At 35.6% G+C, this 21,559-nt stretch overlaps 1 protein-coding gene across 1 annotated transcript in view; it reads right to left on the reverse strand.

The window, feature by feature from the left end:
* FMNL2 (formin like 2) overlaps window positions 1-21,559 on the reverse strand; it is a 421,529-nt gene that overhangs the window by 125,078 nt on the left and 274,892 nt on the right. The window contains exons 4-5 of the mRNA XM_044669873.1: window positions 15,514-15,590; window positions 2,564-2,647 (exon numbers count right to left, since the gene is read on the reverse strand). Coding sequence (XP_044525808.1) covers window positions 2,564-2,647; window positions 15,514-15,590 — 161 coding nt within the window. The remainder of the gene's footprint in view (window positions 1-2,563; window positions 2,648-15,513; window positions 15,591-21,559) is intronic.

Raw genomic sequence — 21,559 nt, forward strand, 5'->3', positions numbered from 1 at the left:
TGTATAAGAGACAGTCCTTCCTTCCTTCCTTCCTTCCTTCCTTCCTTCCTTCCTTCCTTCCTTCCTTCCTTCCTTCTTTCCTTCCTTTCTTTCTCTTTCTCTTTTTCCTTCTTTCTTTCTTCCATCCATCCATTTTTATAGTAATAATGCTAATATTTACATAGCATTTTAAAGTACAAGGAATTTCTTACAATATCTTGTGAGGTAAGTAGAACAAATCTCATCATTTCATTTTAAACATATAAAAAAAACTGCCTTTCAGACAGACTGACGTCCTCAGTCATAAAGAGGTGTTCAAATCCAGAAGTCCTAATTCAAAGTTCACAACCCTTTCTACATCACCTAGCTTTCTTTAGTACAGTAAATCCCAGAGGAATAAAATAACACATCTAAAAGGATTTCACAGGAATTGGAATTGGGTGCTAGTTTGAATAACATATTGTAGTAAATATTGGACCTAGACAAAAGGATAAATGAACAACCCAGGGATATAATATAGGAACAATTAAACACTCATGTATTATTTTTATGTATGCATATAACAAAATTCTAATTTGCCAACTCATAACACTGCCATAGTGGAGGGAGAAAATATAGATCTTACAGCTGTCTTCATTTTGCTTCAACAAATTGATACTTTGCATTTGTACTAATTTATTCCTATCCATCAACTCTGACTGAGTATTTCTCCTGGTGTGTTGGCAAGAGGACTCTCCAACCATGTGTGAAACATTACCATTATAGTTACAGATTCTCTTTGATATTTTTAAAACTCTCCTCCCAATATGTTGCTGTTTAAAGTAAGAGACTGTTATTTCCCTGACATTTTTTGAGGTCTTTATTCATGTTCATCATGTTGGAATGAATGGTAAGATAACTTGCTTCACACTTATATTATTTAAGGAATAATTTTTTTAAGGTAGTATTTTGTATCTTGTGTACATTTTCTAAATCTTGTTTCATTAAGTGTTTCAGGATGTAGTTTCAATTTTTCTAGAATGGCAGAACTATTAAAAAAAATGATTGTCTTTCATTTAATAGAGGCCTTAAATGAATGGGAGGAACTGTCTGAATTGGTCTGGTAGAACTCTCAGGCAGTATACTCAGAACTCTAAAAAGATGGGGTACTTTATGACCTTTCATAAGACCATAGATATAGCTCCTCTAAGACCCTGATACTGCAAAAACAATTTTACAAGTTAGTTCTTCTCTGTTACACAAAGATAATGAAATGGGCCAACTAAAGAAGTAACATACACCAAGTTCAAAAAATCGTTTTTATCTCCAAAAAGAAAAAAATTGGGATGTGCCACTTATACTCAGATATTTCTTGTTATCCACATTTCAAGGAAGAAGCTAAAATCATGCCTTCTATATTCAATAGGAATAAAATAGAATTATCCCATGAACAATAAAATGTCCATAATGCATAGCATGTAAGTTCTTTTGGGGCACTGGCAGGTTTGCTTTTTGTCTTTTTTCCCCCAGTATATAGCACCATGTGCAAAGGTATTCAGGAGACATTTAATAAATGGTTGTTAAATTTAATTAAATGTAAGATGTTAGTGAAGAACTATTATACACATACGGAATTAAACAAAATGGGTACATAATGGATATTATGACATTTTAAAAATTGTACCTGGACCTACTTAGCCCATTCTTCTGTTCCATAAAGATAACCCTAAATTTAAAAATAAAACATATGGGCTATATACATAAGAGGACAATGTTATTTTGACTAAGACATGGAGTGAGAGAAGAGGAAGTAAAGCAGTTGGATACGATGGGAGTTGATAAGAAAACAACCTTTAGAAGTGAAAACTATGAACCACAGCTTATATTTTATAGGAGAATTTCTCAAGAGGGTAGCAATTTGCTCATTTGTTTTTCTTGGTCTGTCCCATATGATTCGTGGGAGGCATCAAAGCTGAAACTCACTCAGCAAGTTTTGGTATTTCAGTTTTTTCATCTTCCAGGTAGGAATAATCATAGCATTCTCCTGACTGCTTCCCAGAGAAATTGGGAAGATTAAAGAGATAATCAGTTAGGGACTCAAAACATCACATAAGGTATTGTTATTAAAAAAAGTAGCATTAGGAAAAAACAAACTACTAGTAAATTCTAGAGAAAAGTTCTTTCACTGAAAATCAAGATGCCACTACATATCCTCCTTACTCTGAATGTTTTCTTCTGAGGAGAAACCATAAAGAAAAAGATCATTTCTCCTTTAAATGTAGACTAGTGTAAATTTTACCAAAAGTTCAGATAACAGGATCAGTCTAGGAACTAGAATACAACATATTTAGTTGTGAGTTTTAAGAAAATTCTTGAGGAGGAATGGCTTCTCCTCTAAGGCCATTTTATCACCTGTTAGATCCCTGTCTTAAAGCCACCTATAATTCCAATTATATAATTTGTTCCAATTTATAATAAACCTTTAAAAAAAAACATAACATCTGCTTCTGCATTTTCTACTTTTAATGCAGTCCAGAATTGTACCACTGAGTACCACTCAGTAACCACATAAAATCCCAATGCATACAAGCTTAGTTGTACTTACGTTACTGCATACTGTGCAAATGACAAATATTCCACCAGAACATCAAGGCCTTTGTTCTCTTCATTCAAAAACTCTCTGACCCATCTGTTAGAAAAATCATTAGAGAGCAGTTTACTTTATGGTGTTCTACTGAAGGAAGGGAACAGTGGACACATTTTCTCAGAAATATTCATTGTATGAAAGGAAATGTGGAATAAAACTTTTAATCTTTCACTTGAGTTAAAAGTAGCCTTTTACATATGGAAACTAAAGCAACCAAATCATTACACATGGAAAGCTGGAGTGTAAATTTATACTCATGCCATGCATACATTTTACTATTTAGAAGGCTTCAGGAAACCTCTATGGAACTTTCTAAAAAAAGAAAGCTGGTCAATGTCGTACTTTTTTCCACCACAAATTGATCAGCAGTGAACTTGGTGAAGGGGGCCAAGATTATATGGAGAACTCAGCAAGTGGGTAACATGACGACACAACCACCAATGTTCAGACCTCATTCCAAATCCACACTCATCTCCCTTCTGGCACACCAAGCTGTAGAAACCAACAAACTAGTCAACGTCAGTCAGGCCAGTGTTTATGGGCTTCTTGAAATTCAATAGGCATAACGATTTGGCTTAATTTTTTCCATGAACATGAAGAGCTTTGAAAAAATTACAGTCACCATATAACATTTGCCAGATTATGACAAATACAATCTTTCTTTTATAAAATATATTTCTCGAGTTCACATTATTTCTTTTTCAAAACAATGCACCCAGTTGATTAGTATAAGTTGACATGATCATTATTCAAGGGGAAGGGGAAATAATAATTAAGTAACTAAGCATAAGACAAGTATAGCAGGACCATTATGGTTCAGTGCTCCAATACTCCCTGTGTTGCTAGCTTTGGAGTAAATCCTAGAGAATCTGCTTAGGAGTTCCACATATTTATTATATCATTGTCTTCATCTCTAGAAAGGGGATGACTTGGGATACTTAGATGAACCTTTGCCAAAAAGCAAGACCACAAAGATTAATTAATTAAATATCTCTACTGAACTGATATATAAAAGTCATTAAGGAAAAATGTGTTCCAATGCAGTTGTTATTCCCCTTGCTTTTAATCTTCCAAAGAAATCAAGGCACTGGTCCCTAATTACACAGATGATATTTCTTGTGGATGATGCAAGGCCAACTACATCAAGTCCTTTCATTCATCCAGAATGGGAGTAAGGACAAAAAGATAGAGAGATAGCTAAAGTGGATATTCATGAGTGCAGGCTCTGACTCTAAAGGAATTCTTCCAAGTCCTGTATTTAACCTTGCCTGGAGTATTCAAAAGTAGCTGGAGTTTACTCCCCTGGATTAAAGGGTCCAGGTGCTTTTGTCTGCCTTGGTACAAATTTCCCATAGCCTCTTAACTTCTATTGACCATCCAGAACCAGTCAGTGACCTGAATTGCGTTTATTGCAAGGATTCTGGCTAGACATGTGTAGCTTCAATTCCCCAAAATAGATCAAAACAGCGGCTTTAGATGGCAGTGAAGCAATGAGGCAGAGGGCCCATGTAACTCATGAGTATGTGTTCCTGGAGTGGTTTTCATGTTGCTCAATAAAACCTCTCATTGGCTGATGGAAAATGGGTCTATTTTTCTGTTCTTTGAAATCCAGTGCCTAACACTTGTAATCTGTAAAAACAACAGTGATGTGATGAGAATAGATGACTAACAAAATGATGGGCTTCCTTTATGGAAGGGCTTCCATTTATGCTTACTGAGAGGAAAAAGGGATAGAGAAATCCTGGAATCTGCCCTTCACAATTTTTATTACCAGCCTCCGGTCCTGGTCCATCTGGTTCTATTCTGTCCATTGACTGGATCCAGGCCTACTGAGACTCCTAGAAGAAGAGTTAAACTTGCTTCTTATTTTCCACTTAAGCTAGTCTGAATAGGTCCTCATGGTGCTCATAAGATGACAGTACAAATCTCTGAGTGTCTTAAGTGAGATTTAAGGTTGTGACACAAGCTAAAAATGTTTAGGAAACACCATAAGTTATGAATAACAATATATCTTTATCATGACAATGACTCCAAATCAGCCCAGCTGCTACTGGTCAAGTAAACATTTCCAACCCCCCACAGAGTTAATTTGACAGAATCTGTTCCTAGATTTGTTAAAAATTTGACTTATTGTTAACTATTGCTACTGTGATTAGGCCTTGGGACATATTGGCATTTTAAAAATGTTGATAATTAGAGAGTGAGAAATAGCAAAAAAAAAAAAAAGCTTTTACTTATTTATTTTTTTAAAGAAACTAGCATGTAGACTGGAAAGACAGTAAGACTCTCAAAATCTAATTCTCAGATGCTCTTTAAATATATACCCCTAGGGTTAGGGGGATTTGGGGGAGAGGGAAAGAACATGAAAGATATAACTAGGGGAAAATATTCAATATTAAAATTAAAACAAACAAAGAAATAAAGAAATAAGGAAATGAATGAATATATACTCCTTGGCCATTGTCATTTTTATTGATTCTTCTCTGAAAAAAGATTTATATACAGATTTCAGTCAAGGGTAGACATTCATTAGAAGTCTCTAGAGCAAAATACCAAAGTTTTTAGTCCTTCTATTAACATGTTAGTCTCAGTCCTCTGAAACTATATAACGACTGCATAGCCCAAATACCACCAAATGTTCCCAAGCCCTTTTTCACCTTTTCAGTATATACTCTGTATATTCATAGCTATTTGCAGCTAGATGGTACAGTGGGTAAAGGGCTTAAAGTCAGGAAATCTCATCTTCCTGAGTTCAAATCTGGTCTCAGACACTTACTAGCTGTGTGGCCCTGGGCAAGTCACTTAATCCTGTTTGCCTCATCTATAAAATGGCAAACTACTCTAGTATCCTTGCCAAGAAAACCCCAAATGGAGTCACAAAGAGTTGGATGAGACTGAAAAACAACTAAACAACAATACAAAGTTATTTGCATGTTGTCACCGGCATTGGAATGTGAGCTTCTTGACAGGCAGGAAACACATTTTTGCTTTTCTATCCTTAGCACAGCACCTGGCACATTCTAAGTGCTTAAGAAATGCTTGCCAACTAACTGTTACCATGCCACTCTCTAAACTTCTCTTAGGAGTATCTATAACATAGAGCTATAGCCAGAGAGCAGAAAAGATAGTACACAGGCGGCAGTAGAATACAGTAGAAAAAAACATTGTAGTTGGTGCCAAAGGATCTGAGTTTTGTTTACTGACTTTGCTTCTTATTATTATGTAACCTAGGACAAATCACTTCACTTCCACAGCTCTCTGTTTCCTCTTCAGTAAATTGATGTTGGACTAAATGAACTGGAAGGTTCCTTAAAGTTTCTATCATTATGATCCTCAGGATGAAAAGATGCAGGACAGGCTGACGGAGAAACCCAAATAGATGCAATCATTGCCTCAAAATGCCAATTTGTAGCCATTTTATATACATCTGTATCCTAAAGTCTGGACTCATAAAATAAGAGTTTATTATACTACCTACCTCTATGTGGCCTTCATGGACTTTTCCTGTCCTTGGGCATCCTAAGTCTAAGCCTGAAAGAGTCACCGCCAGGTAGAATAAAAGGAAGGAGAAAGTTCCTGTATTTCTAAGGGGGAATTCATCAATTCATTCTCTATAGACCAGAGGTGTCAAACATGTGGCCCAACACCATTCCTCAATTAGCCCAAACTACACTAAAATATAGCTCCTATCTGATTTCTTTTAATTAGTTTGTTGCATTTAAATACCCAGCTAACTGGGAGGTGGGGAGGTAAGAAATGTGGGAAAAATCATGAATCATAGAACCATGGAAAAATAGTCTTAATTAATTAACTAATTAAAAGAAGATTTTTTTAAGATTAAGATTGAAAAAAAAATGGTTATTTGCAAAAGATCTGTCATGAAAGTCCCAGAACTGTAGTTTTAAAGTTGGAAACAACTTAGGGGCCATGAAGTCCCAAACCCCTCATTTAAGCAAATGAGGAATTGAAACAGTAGAAGGTAAGGGAGCTTCCCCATGTCACTTAGTAACTAAATGTCTTAGACAAGACTTGAACATAGTTCTTCCTAATATCTGTTTAGCACTTCATGATTTATGCTGTGTTGGCTCTCCTATATCCTTCTGTAAGCTTCAAGTCTTATTTTAATAGGCCATAGTGATATAGGGGTAACCTTAAGGTATTGCAAGCTTTCAGTTCAGCATTAAGCCAGAATGGCTTTCAATCCAATACCAAAAAAATAAAATTGTTGTAGCAACGGATTAAAAATCTCATCACAGACCCATAATGAAAAATGCTATCCATATCCAAAGAGGAAACTGTTGGAGTCTGATGGCAGATCAAAGCATTTCATCTTCCACTCTATTTCCTTTGTGATTTTTTTTTTAAAAGTATGATATGTGTCTTCTGTCAAGGCATGAGCAATACAGAGATATGTATTGCAAGAAAGCTTTGTATAACCTATAACAAGACTTTGGGGATGGGGGGAAGGGAGGGAGGGAGAAAAAATTGTTTCTATGTGTAGCTGAAAAAAAGTAAATTTGTAAATTAATTAAAATTCTCATCATAAGCAAAAAAAATTAAAAATAAATACCCAGCTAATTCCCTATATAAACTAGATCTTACTTATTTCTATTATCAGTTCTTTCTCCGGAGGTAGACATAGCACAACTCATTCTTCAAACAATATTTTCATTACTGCATATAATATTCTCTTGGTTCTGCTCATTTCACTCTTCATAATTTCATTTAGATCTTATCTTTCCATGGTTTTCCACAATATACTTGTTTGTCATTTCTTATAGCACAGTGATATTCCATCATAATCGTTTGCCGCAACTTGTTCAGACATTCCACAATTGATGGACATCCCTTCATTTTTCTAGTTCTTTGTCACGACAGAGAGAGATGCTATGAATACTTCAGAAAATATAGTTTCTTTTCCATTTTCCTAGATCATCTTAAGTAAAAAACTTAATAGTGATACTTCTGGGTCAAAAGGTGTACACAGTTTTATAATCCTTTGAGCATAATTCCAGATTGCTCTCCAAAATGGCTGGATCAATTCACAGTTCCACCAACTACTGTTAGGGTTCTCATTTTTCATACTCCTTCCAAGATCTGTCATTTTCCCCTATTATCATTTTAGCCAATCTTATAGGTGAGATATCTCCAAGTTGTTTTGATTTGTATTTCTCTAATTGATAATGATCCAGAGTATATATATATATATATGGCTTTTATTTCTTCATCCAAAACTGTTTGTTCATATCTTTTGACCATTTGTTAGTTGGGAAATGGCTCACATTCTTATGTATTTGACAAAATTCGCTATATATTTAGATATGAAACCTCTATCTGGGGAACTATAACAATTTCTTCCCAACTTACTGCTTTCCTTCTACTCTTGGCTACATTAGTTTTATTTGTGCAAAAACTTTTCAATTTAATGTATTCAAAATTATCCATTTTATATCTCATGATGCTTTCTATCTCATGTTTATTCCTAAAGTCTTTTTTCTATACATAAATCTGATAATTAACATGTTCCCTGTTCTTCCAATAAGCTTATGTTTTCTTCCTTTATGCCTAAGTCATGTGTCTATTTGATCTTATCTCTGTATTTTAGAAATGGATTAGGAAATATATTGATTAGATATTGATAAGAACTTTGAGAAAGGGGTCTATGAGGATGCAGGCAAGGCAGAGTGCTGTGCATAAGATCAAAACTTGGAAGGAAGGAAACAGGAAAGGATCTGACAGTTGGTCAGAGCTTCTGAGAGACTCTCACTCTGTCTTCTGGTGAAGATAGACAACTTAGACCTTGTTCTTTGCTGTATATAGGGGAGAGAGAACTTTAAACCATCTTAAGAGGTTTCTCTACCCTCTTTACCATTAGAAACCATTGTGGAGAAGAATCTGTAATATCTGCTTTGTTGGAGAATGGTTTTGAGAGAAGAAAGATAAAAGGCCTATTTGCCTGGACTCTGTGTGATGTGCCATCTAAGAGTAACCCTCTGGTCAGCCAGCCTCTGCCATATTGGGCTGACTGACTCTGTGTTTACTTGGAGACATCTTTAATAATATTAAGTTAATTTTAATAAGGATTATAGTTAGGTTGTAGTCAGATGGCGTTTTGGGGTTTTTAATAAGTGCTACCAGTTTCAGAGTAGCTTGAAGACACAGAAGAGTTTGCTGTGAGTCAAACAGAGAGAGTGGGTGGATATAGTTCCCTATTAGTGTTAATGCTTTCCTTGTTACTGATCCTTATACTTATATCTGTTAAATATAAATATATATTTTTTATAAATATATAATCTTCAAGTAAGTTACATACTGGCATGGTGAAGGGAAGTCACTCCTGGCTTTCCTTCTGAAGGGAGTGCTGAAAGATACTTCTGTGAACATCAGCAAAGTACTTTATCACAGCATCCTCCTCAACAACATCAATAATAATCCCCAATATTTCAGTAGCTAATTTCTGTCAAACTGCTTTCCAGTTTTCCCAATAATTGTTAAAAAAATAGTGAATTCTTATTCCAAAAACTTACACTATAATCTTTTACAGCTATTTCTTGTATCTGTTATGTTTCACTGATCTACTTTTCTATTTCTTAGCCATTACCAGAGTATTTATAAATTATTGCTTTATTTTCCTATCTGATTTTAAAGTACATACATATTCATAAAGAAAGAAATACATAAACATCTATAGTTTCCTAAGGCAATAAGCAGCCTAAAAGGATTCTTATGTACAGTTTAGTGGCCTCTGTTTCTTTGGGAGGTTAATACCATTGGTATAGATTATATAGGAGATGGTTGCCATTAGTGCTCAGCTGTAGTTTATAGTTCTTGCCTATATTCCTCCCTGCCCCACCTCCAATCCAAAGCTGCAATATTTTCTTCCTTTGTCCTAGTTCTGTAGCCTTTCTGCAACTTAGATTTTTTTTTTTAACCTTTATCTTCTGTCTTCGTATCGGTTCTAAGACAGAAAATTGGCAAGGTTTAGGCAATCAAGGTTGCCCAGGATCAAAAAGCTAGGAAGTATCTGAGGTCAGAATTGAACACAGTTCCTCCTGCCTCCAGGCCTGTTGCTCTGTCCACTGTGCTTCCCAGCTGCTCTCCTTTCAGCAACTTAGAAAAGCAACTGTGACTAATTGATTCTAATCACTATTGGTAGCACCTAAGAACAGAGACTGGATCTTGAAAAAGAAGCCACAATTTACATTGATAGGGGATTCCAGAATGACTGCAGAGGCAATAAAGGGAATATTACATGATCAAAACAGAAAAGTTTTTTTCTTTTGCCCTTCATTTTCCACATGCTCAACCTGTACCTCTTTTATTCCAGTGTGTGACTTCAGGGTGTTTTGGGGTCTTTTATATGATTATTTTATACTGAACCTTAGCTCAAGTGTCACTTTCCATATGAAGCCTTTCCGGGATGCCTTTGCAACCTCAACTAGTCTTCATGAAATGTCAAGAGACCTATGAACTTCTATGGAAAAATTAGAGAGGGCACAGACAAGACTCACATAGGTTCAAAGGATGTGGATGGGTTGTGATCTGAAAGGTTGCAGAAAGTACCCACGCTTTGATAAAAGCCAAGATGTACTAAAGTATTTAAGTTATGGAGTCTGTTGGAAAAGTGAGGGAAAAAAAGGAATGAAAGAAATAAGACATCAACCATGGCCAAAGAACAAAAAAGACACCAAGGAGTCATGCACTACCTTATTAAATATAAATATATGAGAAGAAGATACCTCCTTTCTACAGATCTGGGTAAATAATCCCTCCTCTACTAATATCCTACTCCAATTCTTCATGTTAACCTGGGCTAAGAAAGGAGAAGGACTTCTTAGAGACTATGCCAGGGGGGACCAAGTTCAGGCAGGTTCCACCAAGTTGCAGGTTTGTTTCTAAATAACAGCCAAGCCAAGTTCAGAGAAACTCATCACAGGGTTGGCCACCAAGTGATTCATTTTCTTTAGCCCAAGCAACTCATTAAATGTCTACCAAGGCTTGGTGGGTGGAGGGGTTGTCATCTACATTGGTGGAGTCATAACCACATGGATGAAATCACACATCCTTGAAGTACTGAAATATGTAAATAATCATGCAAATGACTTAGCCATAAAATCAGAATTCCCACAACAAGCAATTCCCTCTTCTTTTTTTTTAAACCACTGTGCATGTTCAACACATTTTCCTATACATCTCCCTTTACAAAAGGATTCAAATTAGGTAATTATACATTTTGGAAAGTAGAATTATTCCTGGCTCTGACAGCACACATTATTTACTCGATACCTCACAGCTTCAGGGCAATTATCTTATGTCATAAATTTGCATTTGGGCATGTCCCAACCAAAAGAGGGATTGTCAAGGAAATAGTAGGGATAGAAAGGGAAATGGAGATTTTAAAAAAGAGCTGGGATAAAAAGTAGGAATGGGAGTACAGCTGCCTCTAGTCATTGTTTCTGCAATGTTTAGTATATTATTCCTAAGTTGCTCTCTGTGTGACTCAGCTAGGATAGCACAGTGCTGAAGGTGAATTTGGGACCTATCCTCTTTCCTCACAATTCAGAACATATTCATCTTCACCCAAGCCTCTACATGCACCAATGGGAAGCAAGTTTACTGAAAAGACATGAGCCTAAGTTAATATCATTATTATATTGGTGGCCAACTTTGACTATTACTCTGCCTTGCTCCTCTGTCTTAACTATGGCTCTCTTTGCTCCTGTAATCTGTCAGGGAAGGCAGGAAAAGGCTGAAAGGTTATCTTCTTGGGCTTGCTCCTCCTTCAGTTGCTCTTGTTTCCCTATAGCTGTTTGCAAGATTTCCCTATGACAGCGGCAATTAATAGAGCTCAGTAAATAGAGCGCTGGGTCTGAAATCAGGAAGATTCAAGTTCAAATCCAGCCTCAGACACTTACTGGCTATGTATCTCTAGCCAAGTCAACCTCTGTTTTCCTCAATTTCTTCACATGTAAAATGAAGATAATAACAGCACTTTTGTGAGGATCAAATGAGATAATACTTGTAAAAGTGCTTAGCATAGTGCCTGGCACACAGTAAACATCATATAAACGCGTATTCCCTCTCTTTCCCCATTGTACCGTGGCCCCAGCTGTGGGCTCAAAATAGGGAAGAGGGGCCATAAAGTAATGTGAGTGGTTTCTAGAACATCCTCAATTGTTTACCTAAGTTTCTATAAAATGAATTTCCCTTCTCTATTGTGGGAGACAACCTGTGTTTTTAAAAAATCTCCCCAGGAGAATAGTTTCAGCATAACAATGGAAGACTCATATGAGATAATAAAATGGCCTAGTGGAGAGAAGATAGTACAAAGGGAGTTTGTATGCTGCCTCAGACATAGTTTCTCATCTTGGAAAAGCCATTAAGCCCTGTTTGCCTCAGTTTACTCACCTGTAAAATGGCAGTTAGGCAATAAAAACTTATAAAGCACTTATTATGTGCTAGGCATGGTGCCCCAAGTAGGGACACAAATATAAGCCTCTACTTAGTCTCCCTCCTTAAAAAACTACCTGTCCTCAAGGAACTTATACAATAATAGGGGAAGGTAACATGTAGAAGACAGCTGAAAAGCATACATGTGGGTGAGTAGAATCTTAATAGGGCTGTTTAGGAGATCAAATGAAATAATATAGGCATAGTACTCTGAAAAAATTAAGGTACTATGTTAGCTATTTTATTATATCATCATGATATCTGCATCATTACATATATTTATTTATACTGTAAGGCATTCATGTAACACCTTTTGATTTGGCTTAAGGGTATTTTAAGACATTTTCAATATTTTCATGAATTGGAATCCTTTTTCTTCTCTAGTATTCTAGACCCCAAAAAGAAGAGACTGGCATTATTTCTAGCCCAACTTCTACCAATGTGATTTATCAAAAGGGAAATTGATTTCCTTTCTCAAGAATCAAATCTCTCCTAATCCCTAAGATGTAGAGTCTCAGGTTTACAAATAATTACCAAAGGGATCCTCTCTTTTAAAACTCTGCAACTTAGGCTGTTATTTCTCCCAAAGTCTCATACCACCAACCTCAAAAATCTTCCCTCTTTGTGGGTTTGAAGCACAACAGGAATACTAAAAGATCTGTGATTTATCACTGTAGGGAAAGTACACAGCAGAAGGAATCTGTTGATGGTTTAGCAGATAAATACAAGGAAACTGCCCAATTCACCTACATATGTTTAGTGACTTGTCCAGGAACACACAGCTATTTGAGAGTTAAAGGCAGGATCTGTATCCAAGTCTCCATAACTCAAGCCCAACACTTCATACAGCAGAACACAATTCCTCTATGCCAAGAATAACTGTTCCAAAACAAGCATCCTAGAAAAGGTGTCTTTTGATTTCTTCTTTGGAGAACCATAATCTCTTTGACATATCAATATAACTAAGAGAGTCTATTCTAAGAGAATCCTGATGCCTCTAACTTCAAAGTAGCTGACAAGTTTCTTGAACCTGGGAAGTTCTTTGGGAGAATTGTATGATGCAAATACTTGTAGTGCAATGCCAGGTAATGATACTGAAAAAGGAGGCAATTACAAAAAACTTTAACCTTCCAAATTAGACATCAAAAATCTAGTTCTCATTAGCCATGTTACCATATGAGTGAATATTTTCTTTTTCCTTTGTCATCTAATTCAATAGTATTATCTACTGGAGTAGAAAGTGAAATGCTTACATCATATGCTAAGCCAACTTTATATACAGATATTCCTATACTTGCCTGGACACAGCCCTTTAATTCACCCTCATTGATTTCTTTGCAACTACAGTTGAGACTTTTAGAGGGTTATTTCATATGAAGACTGAGAGAAAATTGCAAGGACAAAGTCTGTACTTCTGAAATTCCAGCACTACTTTGAATAACCAACCATCTCAATTGCTTGCAGATTGTTCCAACTTCTTTCCAAACAGAGCCTCTTCCATTGTGCTAATTTTGCATTAGAAATGATGGTCTTGCCTCGGAATGTGATGGTCAATTTCATTTGATTTTAGCAACATTCAAGAAATGCATTCTGACATTTTGTGGAAATCCTGGACTCAACTTACCCCCCCATTCTTTGTCAAGGAAAGATGCCAACTTCTCAGGCTTGGCCCTCAGAGTGAATTGTGGATCCCAATCCACAAAGAGCAAAACACATGTGACTTCCCTGAATTCAGACTATTGGATACATCAACTCATCACCACCATCGCCCCACAAATATGTCTCATAATATTTGTTCCTCAGCCCGAGGTCTCTCATTCTTTTTCAGAGAAAGACTTTAGAGCATGAATGTACTTCCATTCCTTTGTCATAGTCTCTCGGGACAGAGGTTAATGAATAGAAACTCTGAAACAGAGTCAGCCAGGCTTCTGAACATCTCAGCCAATGACACACTGAGAAGATAGGCATTTTTTTCTCCATCACTTAAAAAAAAACATTGCCTTTCATGGTAGTAGTTTAGGGAAGTTTATTATAAAGGTGTATATTTTAAAAATGTCTGTAGAGTTAAACCATTTGTAATTTCATAGGTTCAAGGGTTTAGTGCTAAAAGGGATTTTTGAAGTTTTGGAGTACAAGTTCCTCTTTTTACACATGTAGAAAGAGAGGCATAGTAATATTTAAGCCTATCTCAGTTCAATTAGAAAAAAAATGTGAACAGAAACATCTGCCTTTGCAGGTAGAATAGAAGCATTGAGATTTTGGGAATAGAATGTAAAGTTGTTCATCTGTAACAAAATTTTCAACTAAAACAATTAGTAAAATATAAAAATACCAAATTATTTAATTCTGGAGGTGGATGGGACCTTGGAGAAAATCTAATTAAAATCTCTTTTTTTACAGATAAAATTGATTCTTAGAAACCTGTAATCTGCCAAAGTTGATTCAGATCTCCAAGCTAAAGATCTTGGGAGGCAAAGCCAGCCTTAGAATCCAGGTCATTTAACTTTTAAGTCCGTATTCTTCCAACTACACCATGACACCTTATTGATTCAGTCTTTAAATTACTAGTCAATCAATATATTCTGAGAACAAGTATACACTAGCCTATTTGCTAGAGGAAAGTAATTATGCTGTTAGATGATAAAAAAAAGTGTTCTATGTTATTTAACTTAGAGGTCCCTAATCCTTTATTTGTTTGTTTTTAAACCTTTGCTTTCTATCTGAGTAAGCATGCTAAGACAGAAGGGCAAGGGCTAGACAACTGGGGTCAAGTGACTTGCCCAGGGTTACACCATTAGGAAATATCTGAAGCCAAATTTGAACCCTGGTCCTTCTGACTCTAGGTCTGGCGCTCTATTCACTGAGCCATCTAGCTGTCTCTACCCCAGTACTTTTTTAAGGAGGGATCATACCCTTTGGTATCAATGTAGGGCAGATTCTAATAGTTTATAAGTTTATAAGAAGCAGGAAGAACACCGAGTGCCTACCAATTTCTTCTCATCATATTGGGACTTCAACAAACTGAAGAAAGGGGTAACACTGCATGCATATGTCATCTACAACCGGGCTGGAGATCCATAAAGCTTTGAAATAAGTTAGTCTGCAGATCTGGGACCACCACTGCAATTCAGCACATACTCATTTCTGCCTAACTTGTTTTTATTTGGCTTTATTCAGAGCAGCCTAACAAGGGACTGTGGAGTCAAGATGATTGCACCCAGTCACTGAATCAAGGGCCACCAACCCTTTCTTCTCTTAGTACTTTTACAGGGAACAACAGAAGAGCTCATTTATGCAAAATAAACTGTTGGAGCACTTACCACCTGATCTCAGCTTTTTTATTTGAATGACCAGAAAGGAAACAATTTCATTCCTTAGAACTAATGATACCATTTTTACGTAATGAAGGTTCATCCCAGGCAGACCTCAGAGCCACAAGATAAAAACATAACACTTACCCAATGTGATTGGTTCTTAAGGAAATTTCCAGTTCTCTTAGCACTTGAGTAGATTCTTGGACTCGTCTCCTGAATTTCTACAAATCAAGAAAGAAAAAAAAATCCTGAAGAAACAGACATATACTTATGCAGACTACTGTAACTGTAGGCTAAGTATAATAAGACTGATGCAGTATGGAAAACACTACCACTTGTAAAGTGGGTTTTCTCATCTTTCATTTTGTGCCAACAGTATAATAAACCAAAAATACAATATAAGAATTTGTATTACGTGACTATATATCTATTTATTACTATTAAGGGGAAGGAAGAGGGAAGAAGGAAGAAAGAAAATAAATTTCTCTTATTAAAAAGTAAAGCTTTACTAACAGCAATACAATGATCTAGGACAATTCTGAGGGACATACAAAAAGAATGCTTTCCATATCTAGAGAAAGAACTATTAAAGCAGAAATACAGAAGAAAACATGATTTATCACTTGTTTATTTGGGTATATGGTTTTAAAAGAAAAAAATTACAAAAATGAACAATAAGAAAATCGGTTTGGGTGATTATATATGTAAAGCTCAGTGGAATTTCTTGTCAACTATAAGTGAGGGAAGGGAAGAGGGGAGATAGACAACATGAAACATATAAGCTTGGAAAACTCGTGTAGATTTGTTACTGGAATAAAATAAGGAAAAAATTTTAAATTGTTTTAAAAAGCTTTAATTTAAAAAATAGCAACTACGCATGGGTCAGGGTGGATATGATTGAGGGTGTGGACTCAAAACTACCACACCAATGCAACCACCAACAATTTGGAAATAGGTCTTGATCAAGGACACATGACAAAACTAGTGGAAATGTGCATCGGCCATGAGTGGGGGGAGAGCGGGGGGTGAAGGGGAAAGTAGGAGCATGAATCATGTAACCATGTTAAAAATGAATATTAATAAATGTTAAAAAAATAAAATAAATAGCAACTACAAAAATGGAAGACATGAAAAGATAAATTATCTAAAAGCTAGAATTCACCAAAAAGTTAAAGTTGTGTTGGAAATATATAGAAATGCTGATGGTTTATGTGCATTTATTTTGTATCCTGCAACTTTGCTAAAGTTGTTGATTATTTCTACTAGCTTCTTAGTTGATTCTCTAGAATTTTTTAAGTAGACCATCATATCATCTGCAAAGAGTGATAGCTTAGTCTCCTCATTGCCTATTTTAATACCTTCAATTTCTTTTTCTTCTCTAATTGCTACTGCTAGTGTTTCTAGTATAATGTTAAATAATAGAGGAGATAATGGGCATCTTTGTTTCATGCCTGATCTTATTGGGAAGGCTTCTAATTTATTCCCATTGCACATGATGCTTGTTGATGATTTTAGATATATACTATTTATTATTTTTAGGAAAGGTACTTCTATTCCTATACTTTCTAGTGTTTTCATTAGGAATGGGTACTAAATTTTGCCACAGGCTTTTTCAGCATCTATTGAGATAATCATGTGATTTTTATTTGTTAGATTGTTGATATGGTCAATTATGTGGATGGTTTTCCTAATGTTGAACCATCCTTGCATTCCTGGTATAAATCCCATTTGATCATGATGGATAACCCTCTCGATCACTTGCTGGAGTCTTTTTTTTTTAAAACCCTTAACTTCTGTGTATTGACTCATAGGTGGAAGAGTGGTAAGGGTAGGCAATGGGGGTCAAGTGACTTGCCAAGGGTCACACAGCTGGGAAGTGTCTGAGGCCAGATTTGAACCTAGAACCTCCCATCTCTAGGCCTGGCTCTCAATCCACTGAGCTACCCAGCTGCCCCCTGGAGTCTTTTTGCTAGTATTCTATTTAAGATTTTTGCATCTATGTTCATTAGGGAAATTGATCTGTAGTTTTCTTTCTCTGTTTTTGATCTCCCTGGCTTTGGAATCAGCACCATATTTGTGTCATAAAGGGAATTTGGTAGGACTCCTTCTTTGCTTATTATATCAAATAATTTGTATAGAATTGGGATTAATTGTTCTTTGAATGTTTAATAGAATTCACTTGTGAATCCATTAGGCCCTGGCAATTTTTTCTTAGGGAGTTCTTTGATGGCTTGTTCAATTTCTTTTTCTGATATGGGATTATTTAAGTATTTTATTTCTTCTGCTTTTCACCTAGGCAATTTATATTTTTGTAAATATTTGCCCATATCACCTAGATTGCGCTATTTATTGCATATATAATTGAGCAAAATAGTTTTTAGTGACTGCCTTAATTTCCCCTTCATTAGAGATGAGGTCTCCCTTTTCATGTTTGATACTGTTAATTTGGTTTTCTTTTTTCTTTTTTTATTAGATTTGCCAGTACTTTGTCTATTTTATCTGTTTTTTCAAAAGACCAGCTTCTAGTCTTATTTATTAATTCAACAGTTCTTTTACTTCAATTTTATTAATTTCTCCTTTGATTTTTAATATTTCTAATTTAGTTTTCTTCTGAGGATTTTTAGTTTGTTTACTTTCTAGTTTTTTTAAGTTGCATGTCCAATTCATTAATCTCTGTCCTCCCTAATTTGTTAATATATACACTCAGTGATATAAATTTTCCCCTTAGAACTGCTTTGGCTGCATCCCATGGTTTTAGGTAAGAAGTCTCATCATTGTCATTGTCTTTAATAAAATTATTAATTATTTCTATGATTTGTTCTTTCACTAAATTATTTTGGAGATATTGTTGCAGGATACAAAATAAATGCACATAAATTATCAGAATTTCTATATATTTCTAACACATCACAGCAGCAAGAGTTAGAAAGAGAAACACCATTTAAAATCACTCTAGACAATATACAATATTTAGGAATCTATCTACCAAGACAAACACAGGAATTATATGAATACAACTACAAAACACTTTCCAAACAATTAAAACTAGATCTAAACAATTGGAAAAACATTGATTGATCATGGATAGGATGAGCTTACATAATAAAAATGACCATTCTACCCAAATTAATTTACTTATTTAGTACCATACCTATCAATCTAACAAATTTTTTTTTTACTAAATAAAAAAAATTATAACAAAGTTCATTTGGAAGAACAAAAGATCAAGAATATAAAGGGAAATAATGAAAAAAACCATGAAGGAAAGTGGCCTAGCAGTACCAGATATTAAACTATATTATAATGCAGCAGTCATCAAAACAATATGGTACTGGCTAAGAGACAGAAGAGAGGATCAGTGGAGTAGACTTGGGGTTAACAATGTCAGCAAGACAGTGTATGATAAACCCAAAGAGCCCAACTTTTGGGACATGAATCCACTATTTGACAAAAACTGCTGGGAAATATGGAAAACAATATGGGAAAGATTAGGTTTAGATCAACATCTCACACCCTACACCAAGATAAATTCAGAATGGATGAATGACCTGCATATAAAGAGGGAAACTATAAATAAGCTAAGTGCACACAAAATAGTATACCTATCAGATCTTTGGGAAAGGAAAGATTTTAAAACCAAGCAACAGTTAGAAGAAATTACAAAATGTAAAATAAATAATTTTGATTATATTAAATTAAAAAACAAAAAAAATGTAACCAAAATCAGAGGGGAAACAACAAATTGGGAAAAAATCTTTATAACAAAAAATTCTGACAGAGGTCTAATTACTCAAATATACAAGGAGCTAAATCAATTGTATAAAAAATCAAGCCATTCCCCAATTGATAAATGAGCAAGAGACATGAATAGACAATTTTCACCTAAAGAAATCAAAACTATCAACAAGCACATGAGAAGGTGTTCTAAATATCTAATAATTAGAGAAATGCAAATCAAAACAACTCTGAGGTACCCCCTCACACCTAGGAGATTGGCTAAAATGACCCTAGGGGAGAGTAATAAATGTTGGAGGGGAGGTGGCAAAATTGGGACATTAATGCACTGCTGGTGGAGTTGTGAACTGATCCATTCTGGATAGCAATTTGGAATTATGCCCAAAGAGCTCTAAAAGAATGCCTGCCCTTTGATCCAGCCATACCATTGCTGGGTTTGTACCCCAAAGAGATCATAGATAAAAAGACTTGCACAAAAATATTTATAGCTGCGCTTTTTGAGGTAGCAAAAAACTGGAAAACGAGGGTATGCCATTCAATTGGGGAATGGCTGAACAAATCATGGTATCTGTTGGTGATGGAATACTATTGTGCTCAAAGGAATAATAAACTGGAGGAATTCCATGTGAACTGGAAAGACCTCCAGGAATTGATGCAGAGTGAAAGGAGCAGAGCCAGAAGAATATTGTACACAGAGACTGATATACTGTGGTAAAATCGAATGTAATAGACTTCTATACTAGCAGCAATGCAATGACCCAGGACAATTCTGAGAGATCTATGGAAAAGAATGCTACCCACATTCATAGGAAGAACTGCAGAAGTGGAAATACAGAAGAAAAACAACCGCTTGAACACATGGGTTGATGCAGACATGATTGGGGATGTAGACTTGAAACAACCACACCAATGCAACTATCAATAATATGGAAATAGGTCTTGATCATTGACACATGTTTATACCAGTGGAAATGCTTTGGATGAGGTGAAGGGGGGTCGAAGGGGAAAGTAAGAACATGAATCATGTAACCATGGAAAATTTTTCTAAAAAATTAAAATATTAAAAATTTAAAAAAGTTAAAGTTGTATTTATATATAAGATTTATTTTTTTAAAAAATTCCAACAATGTACATTTTCTTTCATAGTCAAGTCAGGCTCCTCAATGTTCCATAAAACACACTATACTCATTCTTTTCTGCTTTTATACACTGTAGTTAGTTCCTTGCCTGGAATATACTCTATTTCCCCTATAACTATCCAAAGTTTTATCCAATCTTTCAAGCACCAGTTCAAATCTCAGCTCTTTCATGAAGCTATTTGTGATTACTGAACTCATCTTCTAAAGACTCTCATATTGTCTGTACCATACAATTTCACATTAAATTGTCTAATATGCTATACTTTTGCCATCCTTTTACTTTTCCTCTAAGATTCAACAGAAAGTTATCTGACATTTCATTTTGTGTGTGTATCTGTGTGTGTCTGTGCATGTGCTCATGTGCTGATTTTGTTATTGTAATATAAACCAGTCAGTTGTACAAACAGAAATTTTTGGGGCTGGGTCAACTGCCTGGTAATTGAAAAATTGAGTTTTATCCATCTCCCACACAGCTACAAAACTGCTATTACTAAAAACCACTTAGTCAAGAAGCTTTGATGACATCCTGTTGCCTCTAGGAAAAGATAAACTCCTCTATTTGCTATTTAAAGCCCTTCATAGTCTGGCTTCAACTTACTCTTTCTGGGCTGATCACACATTACTCTTCCTCACACACTCTTCAATCCAGATAAAGTAGCTCATTTGTTCCCTTTACATGATATGAGCCCCCTGCCTCCATGCTCATCTCATGTTCCACTATGATGTGCTGCCTTTTCAGTCAATTTTATAAATATATTGAGGAGCTTTTTTATGTGTTGGATCCCCTTGGGGGAACTAGTGAAGCTTACAGACTCTACCTCAGAGTAATGTTCTTAAATGAATAAATATTACAAATGAAATCAATTATACCAAAAATCAATTATCAAAATAATTTTAAAGACAAATTCCCAGATCCAAGATTAAGAACTCCTGTTCTAGAGCCATCTCAAGTAACAGCAGACACACAAGACTTTTCCTCATCCCCTACTTGTTACCTCCTATTTTTTTAACATTTATTAATAATCATTTTTAACATGGTTACATGATTCATGCTCCTACTTTCCCCCTTCACCCCCCGCACTCCCCCCACCCATGGCCGACGCACATTTCCACTGGTTTTGTCATGTGTCCTTGATCAAGACCAATTTCCAAATTGTTGGTGGTTGCATTGGTGTGGTAATTTCGAGTGCACATCCCCAATCATGTCCACCCCGACCCATACCTTCAAGCAGTTGCTTTTCTTATATGTTTCCTCTCCTGCAGTCCTTCCTCTGAATGTGGGTAGCATCTTTACCATAAATCCCTCAGAGCTGTCC

This window comes from Gracilinanus agilis, chromosome 3 (genome assembly GCF_016433145.1).
Source record: "Gracilinanus agilis isolate LMUSP501 chromosome 3, AgileGrace, whole genome shotgun sequence".
NCBI classification, from domain to species: Eukaryota; Metazoa; Chordata; class Mammalia; order Didelphimorphia; family Didelphidae; genus Gracilinanus; species Gracilinanus agilis.